At 38.7% G+C, this 13284-nt stretch overlaps 1 protein-coding gene across 2 annotated transcripts; it reads left to right on the top strand.

The window, feature by feature from the left end:
* Nucleotides 1–1560: 1560 nt before the first annotated feature.
* Nucleotides 1561–10602, top strand: unc45b (unc-45 myosin chaperone B). Of its 2 annotated transcripts, none has more exons than XM_035658995.1 (20): nucleotides 1561–1715; nucleotides 2413–2574; nucleotides 2697–2733; nucleotides 2846–3021; nucleotides 3313–3402; nucleotides 3500–3667; nucleotides 3836–4001; nucleotides 4132–4302; nucleotides 4412–4583; nucleotides 4686–4986; nucleotides 5257–5351; nucleotides 5634–5775; nucleotides 5860–6000; nucleotides 6135–6262; nucleotides 6763–6829; nucleotides 6951–7064; nucleotides 7369–7484; nucleotides 7577–7694; nucleotides 7810–7965; nucleotides 8757–10602. In XM_035658995.1, exons 2-20 carry the CDS (start codon nucleotides 2413–2415, stop codon nucleotides 9027–9029), a joined length of 2793 nt encoding a protein of 930 aa, XP_035514888.1. In that variant the 5' UTR covers nucleotides 1561–1715; the 3' UTR covers nucleotides 9030–10602. The 2 variants fall into 2 exon arrangements, with proteins under 2 accessions (XP_035514888.1, XP_035514889.1); XM_035658996.1 differs by lacking the exon at nucleotides 1561–1715 and adding an exon at nucleotides 1864–1998.
* Nucleotides 10603–13284: the final 2682 nt, after the last annotated feature.

The following is a 13284-nucleotide window of genomic DNA, read 5'->3' as shown; positions in this document are numbered from 1 at the left end:
TTCCAGTTTATTTATCATTCAGTTTGTGCTACTTTATACTTATACTACTCTTATTCTATGTCTTTTGGACATATAAGAACAGGTATTATTACTTTACAGATGTACACTTTACATAAAAATCCTAACCCATAAAATGCGTTGTTATAGAATAAACTACCCAACAGTGTGTAAAGTAGATATTAGAATCAGCTCCACTTTTACTAACTGCACAATTCTCAAATTCTGCTTACACATTAACACACAGTAATCATTAATGCTATAATAGAATATATCTTAATATATCACTAATGTTATACCAACATCTATTATCCTGCAGATTGTCAATACTTACTTACTTACAATTTGCTGATAGCCTTCTATTTGAGAAAATATGAATATGAATTTGAGAATTTCAGTTGTAAAGATCTGAATCGTTCTTTCACCACTGTGGCACATTTAACACATTAATCCAACTTGTTACAATTGTCACTGTAGTAGATGGATTATGCCACCTGGTGGCATCAAGGCTCTTAAAGTCCGCATAGGATGCAGACAAACGGGTTTATCCCTTCCCTCCTCCAATTCAGGGACAGATTTTTTTGTATGTGTGTGTGTGTATGTGTGAAGATGTCTCAGAAGGAATAAAAAAAAAACAATCTTATACCCCAAATTATTCCACTGAGGACTTATGCACATCATATTTAAAAAGATTTAATTAAATAACAGATATCAGATTGATTATCTTAAGCCAGACATCTACTGACTCAGTACAATACCAAAAGCAGGGCTAACCGAAACCAGAAGCACTTTCACCTGACAACACCCAAACAACACCTGTTGCCTATTTTCATTTTCTATTAGAAAGTAAAACTCTCCACTGAGATGAAATAACTGATACACAGTATCACACATTATGGGTTTGTTTTCTTGGTTTTTTATATACACAGACACAAACACTCACATCTGAAACCTGGGTGTAGTGGTAAATACAGAAGTGGGTAAACTGACTTTCCCCTCATCTACTGACAGTTGATCCTGAAAATAGATGAGTAAGCTTCATTTCAAAAAGGTGGATAAATTGATAAATTAATTTATTTGGGTTTAATTTGTACTTATGAGGACCCTTAATGCATTGTCTTACCCCTGACCCTTATCCTAACATCACAAAAAAATGCCCAACTCCAACTCATGGGGATCGAGATCATTCTCTTTCCAGAAGCTACTAGGTTCCTCTGTGGTCCTACAGCTGTCAGCCCCCCCACTGTCTGCATACACACACACTCTTTTAAACCCCCCTCTCGCCACTTGGGCAACAGGCATTTGCTGGTGAGTTCTCAGCTGTCTGTGCCCTAAATAGACCTTATCAGGGGTAGACCATCTCTGAAGGGGTCACTCTCACAGAGTTTATTGAATGGAAAATAACTATTTTATTCATAAAGTCTTGGATAATTCAAAGACACCTGAAGGATATTTGTTGCAACACAAGTAATCATTGTTTACAGTGACCTTTGGTACAAAGTTGTTTTTTGGGGTTTTAGTGCGTTTGGAGTGAACCCCTATGTGTGATGGACGGTCCACCTTGGCTCTGCCCCACCTCATGGTGATCTACTATAAATATAAATTGAGGAGTTGGTGGGGGAAGGTTAAAGAAGACAAGTAAAGTTTGTAACAAACACTACGGACTGAAGATTCAGACCATCTAAGCAGAGCAAGACATACAACACACAATCCTAAAGGTATTGTACAGCTTCGACAGAGATGTTTTTTTAATTTGTATGACATTCAGCTGAGGGTACTTAGGATAAGAGCGCGGTGGGGGATAGATTGTGCCTATCAGGGGAGCAGGAGGAGATGGTGTCTGTATATCGGGAAAGTGGCATTTGTTCCAAGGCTCTAACTTGGGTACAAGACAATGCCCAAATAAGGCCTGAGGGGAGGCCATTTAAAGTTAGAGATAGCATGTGCATGACCATTTGCTCCAGGAGACACAGATCAGCAGGACTCTGATTAGCAACAACGGTGAGAATAAAGCATTTTTAATTCTACAGTATTTTAAAATAATATCATTATGCTGGCAGATTATAAGTGGATGTAAAATAGGGGTCTGTACTGTAATTGTAATGACAAAAAAGTGTAAAATTGTTTAGCTGATTTAATCTTTAGCTTAGTTTTTGTTTGTTTGTGTCCAGAAATCTCTTTATGTGATTGGAATATGTGACTCTGTGTGTTGGTGGCTTTATTACAGTAAAAATACTACATTTGCATTTGATTAATTGATGACACTGAAATTGTTAAATTGTGCTTTGGCTGATACTGTCAGACAGAAGAAGTGAAGAAAAATACAACTGTTGACCGTCAATTAGGATTTTTCTTGAAAAAAAACATAAAAAAATGTAGATTTTATATGTCATAACTGATCCCTCTCTCTACCAGATGGGCGAGCCGATCCAATTAAAAGACGAGGGAAACAAACACTTCCAGGCAGGAGACTTCGACAAGGCCATTGAGTGCTACACTAGCGCCATCAAAGTGTGCAATGACAAAAAAGTGCTTGCTGTCATTTACAGGAACAGGTCGGCATGCTACCTAAAAAAGGTAAGCAGTTTGGTAATGCAACACAAAAATAAAGATAATAATGGATTATGATAATGGATTATATTTAAATTTTCTTCAGGAAAAGTTAGACTTGTATTTTGATGTTTCTGTTTTTCTTACAGGAAAACTATGCCAATGCAGCATCAGATGCATCTAAAGGTAGAGTAATAAACACCAAATACAGAATCTAACCAAACATTAGCAGCAATCACACCAAAAATAGGAAAAACAAACCACAAGCTCATTATGTCTCTTTCTTCCTCTTACATAGCGATTGATGTTGATGCAGCCGATATTAAAGCCTTGTACCGGCGTTGCCAAGCTCTGGAGAAGCTAGGGAAACTGGACATGGCTTTCAAGGATGTGCAGAGATGTGCCACCATCGAACCAAAGAACAAGACCTTCCTGGAGACTCTCCGCAGGCTAGGAGCAGACATCCAGGCCAAGGTCAGCACTAAACAGAACAAAACAACCACACACAGAAGTTTACTCAGGACAGTGTTGGACTACACAAACCACTTTACATAAATGCATTCAGCAACAATAAATTAGCACTGCTACAAGTAGATCAGCAGTGATCTTTTGGCTGAAAATCATGATTAGTTGTTCTTATGTTGTGGTATTAGAAACAAATGTTTTGAGAGAGATTGACATATGGACCACAAACAATATGCATGTATATGATTGAAACATGTCAGCATCTGGAAATAATGAAAGCCTAATTTTGATTGTCCACAGCTCAAGACAACATTCTCCACAGATTCAAGGGTACAAAATATGTTTGACATTCTCTTCGATGATGAAATGGAAAAAGACAAGATAGAAAAAGTGAGTATTTTCTGACCGTGCTGTTTTTATTATTTGTTAGGATGTGGATATATGTAAATTGTGGTTTAACTCCTGCTACTTATCCTTTTATTTCAAGGCTGCCAACAACTTGATTGTGCTGTCAAGAGAGGATGCTGGAGCAGAGAGAATCTTCCAGAATAACGGAGTGCCTCTGCTGCTCAACATGATTGAGACAGGCAAACCAGAGATGATCCTGGCTGCTATTCGCACATTGTCAGGAATGTGCACAGGACACAAAGCTCGAGTGAGTAAACTCATAGAAAATGAGTCAAGACAAATGCAAGGAGAAAATCAAAAATGAATAACCTCTACCTCTGTGATTCCATTTGAAATATGTTTTTATAGTATTCGTATTTAATTTTTCCTCACAAAATGTACTTACTGTATATTTATTTTTACTACCTTTAAACAGGCCATGGCTATTGTTAACATGGTGGGTATTGATAAGCTGTGCAGCATCATGGCCGTTGACAATGAGGAGATCGCACTTGCAACATGCAACCTCTTCCAGTGCATCAACGACTCCCTCACTGGTGGAGATAAAAGGGAATATGGGAAAGAAGAAGCCTTGGTTTTAGGTGAGACATTTAGCAAAATATAGATTTCATTATGGACACTTATTCAGTATTCAATTGTGAGTGTAAAAGGGAAATGGCAGTGCATATGCTGCTGCTGGTACATTGTTTTATGTCATCTGTTCCTCTGCAGATGCGTCTAAAGATCTGAAAACCATTCTTCTCTCTCTGCTGGAGATGGTTGCTAGTAAGAAGGTGTCTGGTCATGGCAGAGACCAGGCGCTGAACCTCTTGAGCAAGAATGTACCTCGCAAAAACAAGAAAGATCAAGACCACTCCAGGACCCTCTTCACTATTGACCACGGTGAGCCAGACAGCTGCATCAGGTCACTTATTTGGTTTGAGATACAGTCTATTGCTGCATCCCAGACACCCTGAAATGAGATATATGCATATATGTGTTTGTTTTCCAGGTCTAAAGAAGATCCTCAAGGTGTGTGGTCAGGTTTCTGAACTGCCAGACCAGCTGCCCTTGACAGATAACACACAGTTGATTGCCAGCGTGCTCCTCAACAAGCTCTATGACGACCTCAAATGTGACCCAGAGAGAGACAACTTCAGGGACATTTGTGATCAATATATCAAGTACGTCAATAAAATAAAGATTGCTCTTTGGTGTTGCAAAGAGTTTAAAAACCCAACCAACATAACTTTTTTTTTTCTTTGTCTTCCCTTCCTTTTTCACAGAGCTAAAATTGACCCCAACGACATGGACAAGACCATTCATGCCATCAACACCATCTCAGGTCTCCTTCAGGGTCCCTTTGATGTCGGTAATGCTCTGGTTGGACATCAAGGTATAATGGAGATGATGGTGGCGCTTTGTGGCTCTGAACGTGAGGTGGACCAGATGGTTGCTGTGGAGGCGCTGATCCATTCCTCCTCGAAGATGAGCCGTGCCAGCTTCATCGTCACCAATGGTGTATCACTGCTCAAGGACATCTACAAGAAGACCAAGAATGAGAGGATTAAAATACGTTCGCTGGTGGTGAGTGTGCCCAGAAAAGAATGGAAAAAAGATTAACTTTATTATTCAATGCTTTTGGCCACAGCTCACATACAGTAAAGAATAACAACACAACACATTATGAAAACATCTGTTAGAAGTATAGTCCGAAGTTAGTACTGAGTAGCTACGGTTTCTCAACTACACTGGGCACAAAAGTCCTGTTGTTCATTTTGATTTTAGACTATTACAACCTCTAGATTTTGTCTGTGTTGGTATGTGTATGCATACTCTTATCCATGTCCTCTCCAGGGTCTCTGTAAACTGGGTTCAGCCGGAGGTGATGATTACAGTTTAAGGCAGTTTGCTGAGGGCTCCACAGAGAAGCTGGCGAAGCAATGCAGAAAGTGAGTATATTCAGATTGTTGAAGATTCTACCAGATTATTCCCCATTATTATAGAAAAAATAGTGGCGTGCAGAAAACATGTAGAAATGCTACTATGATACTAGAATCAGTATATTTTAAATGTTATCCACCTAATTTGTTATTATCTAATTTTGATTATTCAAATGTTGTTATTATATATAGGTATACAGTACCAGAATTGTATTGTACCTTGCAATCCTTCTACTTCACCTCATCACTAAATACACTTCCTCTTAAATGTTCCCTTTTTTACTCTTCTAGGTGGCTTTGCAATCCCCAAATTGATACCAAAACAAGGAATTGGGCTATTGAGGGTCTTGCTTATCTGACTAATGATGCTGATGTGAAAGATGACTTTGTTGAGGATGAGATTGCAATGAAAGCCATGTTCGAACTGGCAAAGGTATGAAAATAACAGGCAAAAAGAAACATACAGTAACCTGGTTAAACATCAGAAATAATCTCTCTCCTTTCTCTGTGTTTTTAGTCTAAGGATAAGACAATCTTATACTCTGTAGCGTGCATCCTGGTGAACTGCACAAACAGCTACGAAAAGAAGGATATCATACCGGAGCTGGTTCAACTAGCCAAGTTCTCCAAGCAACATGTGCCTGAGCAACATCCCAAGGTAAAAGAGCAAAAAAAACAACAACAATTCTCTCAGACAGCAGACCACAAAACATGAGTTGACATAGGTAGAGCAGAAACTACACATATGCTGTATGCATGCATATACACACTTTGTATACTTGCTTTTTTCAGGACAAGAAGGACTTTATTGATCAGAGAGTGAAAAGGCTGCTGAAGGCTGGAGTCACGTCTGCTCTTGCTGTCATGGTCAAAGCAGACAGCTCCATACTGACCGACCAGACAAAGGAGCTGCTGTCAAGGTGGGACAGGAATGTTTGTTTTATCAAACATGCCATAGACCCACATGGAATTGGCAAATTGTTTTTTATACAGCAGTAACCCAGAATCAAAATCTGTGTAATTTAGCAGAATATGATTTGCCAGTTAATGTCATATGTTTATTTAATATTACAAAGATTGTTTTTGAGCTAAAATCAGCACATATAATACATTAATACAACCTAAAATTATTTGCACACTGAAGCACTAACTGAAAACAATACACAACTGTCAAGCTCATGTACAAAGTAAGTAGAGGTGTTATGGTACAAGCATCAAAATCTGGAAGTGACGATGTCGTGTTCTAGGGAAACATATGACTCATTACCACGTCATGAATCACCTGAAAGTTACCCTACAGAGAATGATTTTTAAATGTGCCATTACAAGGGAGGGAATGCAAGCTAAAACACAAATTTATACATCCAATTTCTTGTTTATTCCTCCTTAAATGCATTATATTTTCTATTTTTTATCTTAGGGTTTTCTTGGCATTGTCACAGGATCCCAAAGATCGTGGTATAATTGTAGCCCAGGGCGGGGGAAAGGTGAGTGATACACTTGTGGATGTGTCACTTGTAAAGGAAAGATCTTTTCAAAAATTAACTAGACAAACTGGTTGTTGCAAATTACTGTTGTTTACTACTGATATTCTCGGTCTGCTTTCAGGCTTTGATACCACTTGCACTGGAAGGGACCGAGGCTGGAAAGGTGAAGGCCAGCCACTCCCTTGCCAAGATTGCATCTATTTCCAACCCAGAAATTGCATTTCCTGGTGAGAGGGTAAGACATTGGCTGTTTTGTTTATTTCTATAAAGAGCAGTCTTGAAGCAGATTATAAGCAATGGCAATTGGAGATGTACCGAGGTACCCCATTCTGCCCTTGACTACAGACTCTTCACTCTTTTTACTTTAGACATTGAATAAATACATTTATTTCATTCAGTGTTTCTGCTTGTGCAGACTGGTACTGCTGGTCCAATCTTATTTGTTCCTCTCTTTTAGAATTCAATATACCTCTGCTGATTTGGTGTTTACCTCATAATAGGACTTTTAAATTAAATTCTCTGTCTTTCTTGTTTAACAGGTGTATGAGGTGGTACGACCGTTAGTTAGCCTCCTTCAAACCGACAGAGATGGAATGCAGAACTATGAAGCTCTGAGAAGCCTCACCAACTTAGCTGGTTTCAGTGAAAAACTAAGGTAACATCTTGCATGACGTATTATGGTCACATTTCCTGCAAGTGACTTAATTGCAGCTTGCAGTGCTTATTGTGGTTTTTTATCTTCTGTAGAGTGAAGATTGTGAAAGAGAAGGCTTTGCCAGAAATTGAGAACTACATGTTTGAGGAGAATGACCAGATCAGACAGGCTGCCACTGAATGCATGTGCAACCTTGTTACATGTAAAGAGGTGAGAACAGACAAGCAGCTAATACTTCACATAATAGCAGACGACACAGAGTCAACATGTGCATTATATGTCCAACAAGTGTAGCTACATTGAAAATTTCAACTGTGTGATTCAGGTCCAAGATCGTTACCTGCAAGATGGCAATGATAAGCTGAAGCTTCTGGTGCTGCTGTGTGGTGAAGATGACGACAATCTTCAGTTGGCTGCAGCTGGAGCTCTGGCCATGCTCACTGCTGCTCGGGAGAAGCTCTGTACCAAACTGACCCAAGTGGTATGTGCAGCAGCATTCAATAATGTTTGAACTGTGAATATGAATTATTGTGTCACAAAGTCTGTTGTAAAATCACATGTGTCCCATTATGAAAAATGGCATGTAACACAACATGGCTCTGTGTGATACACCTACCAGCCCTTCGTAATGCCTAACTACAGTGCAGCTCACGGCATTTGCTGTTGCCATATCTCTACTAAAAGAGTTACCTTGGTGTGCCACGTGTCACTGTTTGTGCCACTGAATGCATTTCACATTTTAATTAATTAATTTTTGAATTTATATTTGTAATATTACAAAATCATTATAGCGTTAATCTGTAATACTTACCTTTTGTGACACTGTTAGAATTTCAAATTGTTACATTACCATTACATCTCTGATTGGTACTGTAATGATTTAGTATTTCACTTCTATAAAGTTGTTTAAAAAGAGACTTGTGAAAGACATATTAAGAAATGGAGGCAGCAGAGGTTGAGATATCCTGACTTTGAGTCTCTACTAGTCTGCCTTGAAAAACAATGGATGCTGCGCATGCCATTATACAATTCAATACCATATTTTTCCCTCTTTGACAGACAAATCCCCATGTCTTTCTTATTCCAAATCCATAACAGGCTCTCTGTTATCACTTATCTGCTGATATTTTTTGTTACATAGAGAACGCCTTTAAAATGAAACAAAACATTTGCTGTGCTGCACAATAACACAATCACCCTTTCACTGTTCAGAACTACAAGTGTTCAAAAAAATCCATTGTTACTGACTGTGTGACTGATGTTTCCCAACAGACCACCCAGTGGCTTGAGATCCTGCAAAGGTTGTGTATCCACACCAACCCCAGTATACAGCACCGCGCCCTTGTGATTGTCTACAACTTGCTCAACTCAGACAACAGTGAGCTATCCAAGAAGCTAATTGAAAGTGAGATGCTGGAAATCCTCTCAGTGATTGGCAAGGCGGCGGACAATCCCAAGAGGCAGGATGCCATCGATGCAGCTCGCTTGTGCCTGGTCAAAGCTATGGATCTTGGTCTCATCAAACCCTTCAGCAGCCCTTCTTAAAATACTGGCAACCAGAAGAACAACAGCAATGGACATTCTTCGTATTTCCTCTTTTAAATACAGACTTTTTTCCTGAATGCTTTTTCCACATCAAAGATATTAAAGGATTCAGCAACCTTTTCCGAATCTCTGAAGATAATCTCTCACATTATAATATAATATGTTTTTTACAACATATGGGCAATTTCCCACAATGAAGGATCATGAAATGTATTATTTCCTTTTGTGCCAAACTGTGAATGAATGTTTAAAGATTGATTGGTTTACATGTGCTTGTTTATGCTGGATTCCATTGTTGGCATTTTTCTTTCTTTTGGTCTGTTCCTTCTGTCTGTCTAGTTGGTCAGAATAAGGTGTTACCTACAGTATGTTTAGGCCTCTTAGATCTTATGCATCAAGGTTGGAGTTCTGTAGATCCAGTGTTGAATTGTATATTTTTATGCTATTTCTAGTGATTATGTTCTTTCAATTTTCTTAGGAGATTAAACAAAATAATAATAGAAAGTTACTACGGTGATAGGACTAATTCATATACGTTATAGTTAATTTTTTAACTTACAACTACTTTGCCGGACATTTGACCTAAAAAACACAAAACAAAGACATGTACAATATTCGACCCAGTCAGCGTGCTTGGGACTGTCACTTGTCAATGTGATTAAAATTAGGGAAATGTTAGTGAGTACAACAGAACGATGACTACACACACACAGTCATTGTTCCCAAAATATCACAAATAGCCCAAAACCCCAACCTGTGCAGAATATGAACTAAATCTGGGAGAACAGTATAGCAAACTCAACCATTAGTATTGCGTATAATTAAATAATGTGCACCTGACTGAAATTATAGTAGATTGTAGACTATTTTTCTTCTTATCTGTTCAATCTTATAGTTAATTGCTTTGGCACATTCATGCAAACGATTATTGTATGTTGTTTCCTACATTATCAATTTCTTCATCATGTTAATCCAAATGTATTATACTGGTTCTATGTTACCCCCAGAACATTTAGGCATTAGTTAATTGCGTTCAAGTCATTACATGCAAAATGCTTCAACTCATAATCTGCAAAGCATATTTTCAATATATTTCCCTTTTTTTGTAAATGTGTCCTGAAGTGATGACCTGCTCTTAGTTGAATCTGACTCTCACAAATGAAGAGGAATGTGTGAATTGTTAGATTAATCAGTGATCAACCAGTTATAATACAATCGTTGGCCACATTCTCAGATGACCCTGGTGGCTGCCACATGTAAGGACATCACAACAGACGCCTGCAGAGGCTGGATACCATTTCAACAGATTCTTTCTGCGCTGCATTGCAAGGGAGGGGACAGGGGGGTAAAGTTATAATCCTAACCATGACTAAGCTGTTTTACAATAATGTATCACAACTTTATGTGCACTGGTGCCCTTTCTTTAAACCTTTTTATGATCTTATTTAATTTCGGGCTTTCCATCATGAAGTTTGACATAAACATTTATGCTACTTTTCAGAGATAAACTCTGAATTTAGATATTTGAAAAGGTTTTTGCAGGCAATAAATACATTGTGTGGTGCTGTTTGAATGATTTGTTTAGAGAAATGTTATGGATGATTCGAAAAATGTACCATAGCACCTTTATATACCATGGTCTGGGTGAATACTCGATTCTGATAGGCTGCAGGGTGTCCATTAATTCCTGATGTAGGATACCTAGTTTAAGTCTGTTCTAAATGAACGTAAAATTAAATGAAAACAAAATCTGTAACACTTTGAACTTACTGATACTTTGCGTAAGCCATCATCTCACATCTCATCTGATATTTAACTTCCTACTTCAGGCTGCAGTTAAAAAAAAAAAAAAAATGAAGGGGAATATGTGAATTGTTAGATCAATCAGTCACCAACCAGTTAAAATACAATCACATTCTTAGTACAACAGAACGATGACTACACACACAGTCATTGTTCCCAAAATATTTCAAATAGCCCAAAACCCCAAAAGTGTGCAGAATATAAACATAATTTGGGAGAACAGTAGACACCATTAGTAGTGTGTATAATTAAATAATGTGCAAATAGCAGCTTGTAGGATGATTCTAGATGACTGACTTATTTTTCTTCTTATCTGTTTAATCTTATAGTTAATTGCTTTGGCACATTCATGCCAACGATTATTGTATGTTGTTTCCTACATTATCAATTGCTTATGTCATGTTGATCAAAATGTATTATAATGGGTCTCTGTTAGCCCCAGGACATTTAGGCGTTAGTGAATTGCATTCAAGTCATTACATGCAAAATGCTTCAACTCATAATCTGCAAAGCATATTTTCAATATATTTCTATTAGACTTTTTTTGTTAAATGTGTCCTGAAGTGATGACTTGCTCTTAGGTGAATCTTCACAAACGAAGGAGAGTGTGAATTGTTAGATTAATCAGAGATCAATCAGTTAAAATACAATTGTCACAAATGACAGGTATTTCAGAAGGTGAAGAAAGACTCCATTGTAATTCCCCTGTCATCTCTGCAGGTTGGCAGTTAGGCTACTGCCTAATATAATATGCAAAGCGTGTTTCCTGTGTTTACATTTATATTTTGGTGGTTTTCGATGCCATGCAGTGCTGTCAAACAGGTCTTACTTAATTTCATGCTTTCCATCATGAGGTTTCCCATCATCTCACGTCTCATCTGATATTTAACTTCCTACTTCAGGCTGCAAGTGTCCATACACATAAAAAACAAAACAAACAAAATAAACAAAAGCAAATTTCTTGTTGACTTTAAAGAAGCATTAGATTCAATGTTTGCATGAGAGTCATGCTGTATAAACTGTTAGTGGGAAACTTATATCTTACAATACCATGATTTGCCCCACCCTACTTCTATAACACTTATCTCTTCAGTTCCCGTAGCCTCAAGCTGCAGGTGCCTGAAGAGGTTTCGAGTTGGGTGAGTTTATTCAGAACTTACTGCTTACTAAATGCTATATTATTCATTATATAGAAACACATCTCGTATGTTAAAATCTAAATACAACCGCGTGTTTACACGCCGACTGCGAAACTTTCGTCTTTGACGTTTTCGGTGCAGGGTCAGTTTTTTCGCTACAGGCAGATGATAAAAGCTGATACAGGGGATGGGGCAGCTCCATAGCTCAGCTTCTTGTCCTCGCGGTGCAAGATGAATCATTGCAAGGGATGCGGTTAGGGAGTGTCCGAAACCAGTGGGGGAACCTTAAGTGGAGAAAAGAAAGAGAGGCTAAAAAGAGAACGATGGAGTGAGAGACGGTGACACCGGACAAGTCCGGACATTTCTGATAATGAGCACTTCCTCCGGCATTATCTCTTACATAAACAATGCCATGATTTTCCCCACAACTAACCTCTAATATTTGAGGTGTGTGCTGTTATCTCTTCCCGTTGCTTCAAGCTGTGAGTAACTAGAGATATTATTATTCAGAATTTACTACTTACTAAATGCTATATCATTCATTATATTGAAACACATCTCGTCTGTTTGAGTCTAAATTCGGCCTCGTGTTTACACGCCGACTGCGAAACTTTCGTCCGTCTCTAAAGTCTTTGGTGCAGGGTTGTATGCGAAAAAGCCGAGGGGTGGCTCAGCTCCGCCTCTTCTCCCAGCCAGATGCGGACAGACAGTGTCGAGAGCAGGCGGGGGGGACCTTGAGGGGAGCAAAGAAAGCTTTTCAGGCAAAAAGAGAAAGATGGTGACAGCAGCGACAGCGAGCTTTTAACAGCAGGTGAAACTTTCGTTGGTTCTTCCTCACACCGGACAAGTCCGGACAAGTCTGATTTTTCTCCAACTGTAGCACGATTAAAAATAATTACGAGCCTTTTTAGAGGGGAGACAGCTCAGCTTCTTCCTCTTGTAACCGCAGTGCCAAGTGCAGTAAGATTCCGGGCAGAGGTTAACAGGTGCCTGAAGAGGTTTCTAGTTAGGTGAGTTTATTCAGAACTTACCACTTATATCGAAACTCATGTCGTATGTTTAAATCTAAATACGACATCCAAAGCCCAGGGGTGGGGCAGCTCAGCCATAGCCTATGCAAGATGCGGGCAGAGATGCAGGTGAAACACTTGTTCTGATTTTCCCCAATTGTAGCACGTTTGAAAATATTTACGACCCTAAGTCAATAATGTTTAGACACCGACTCCTTAACCTGTCAGACCGCTGTGAGAGCGAAAGCACGTAGAGGGGAGCCTCTTAAGTGCCAAGTGCAAGATTCAATTCAATTCAATTCA

This window comes from Morone saxatilis, unplaced genomic scaffold, assembly GCF_004916995.1.
Source record: "Morone saxatilis isolate NCDOM2014 unplaced genomic scaffold, NCSU_SB_2.0 Contig16, whole genome shotgun sequence".
In the NCBI taxonomy this organism is placed as follows: domain Eukaryota; kingdom Metazoa; phylum Chordata; class Actinopteri; family Moronidae; genus Morone; species Morone saxatilis.
The sequence above is the reverse complement of the archived record's forward strand: the minus strand, read 5'-3'. Positions and strand labels throughout refer to the sequence as shown.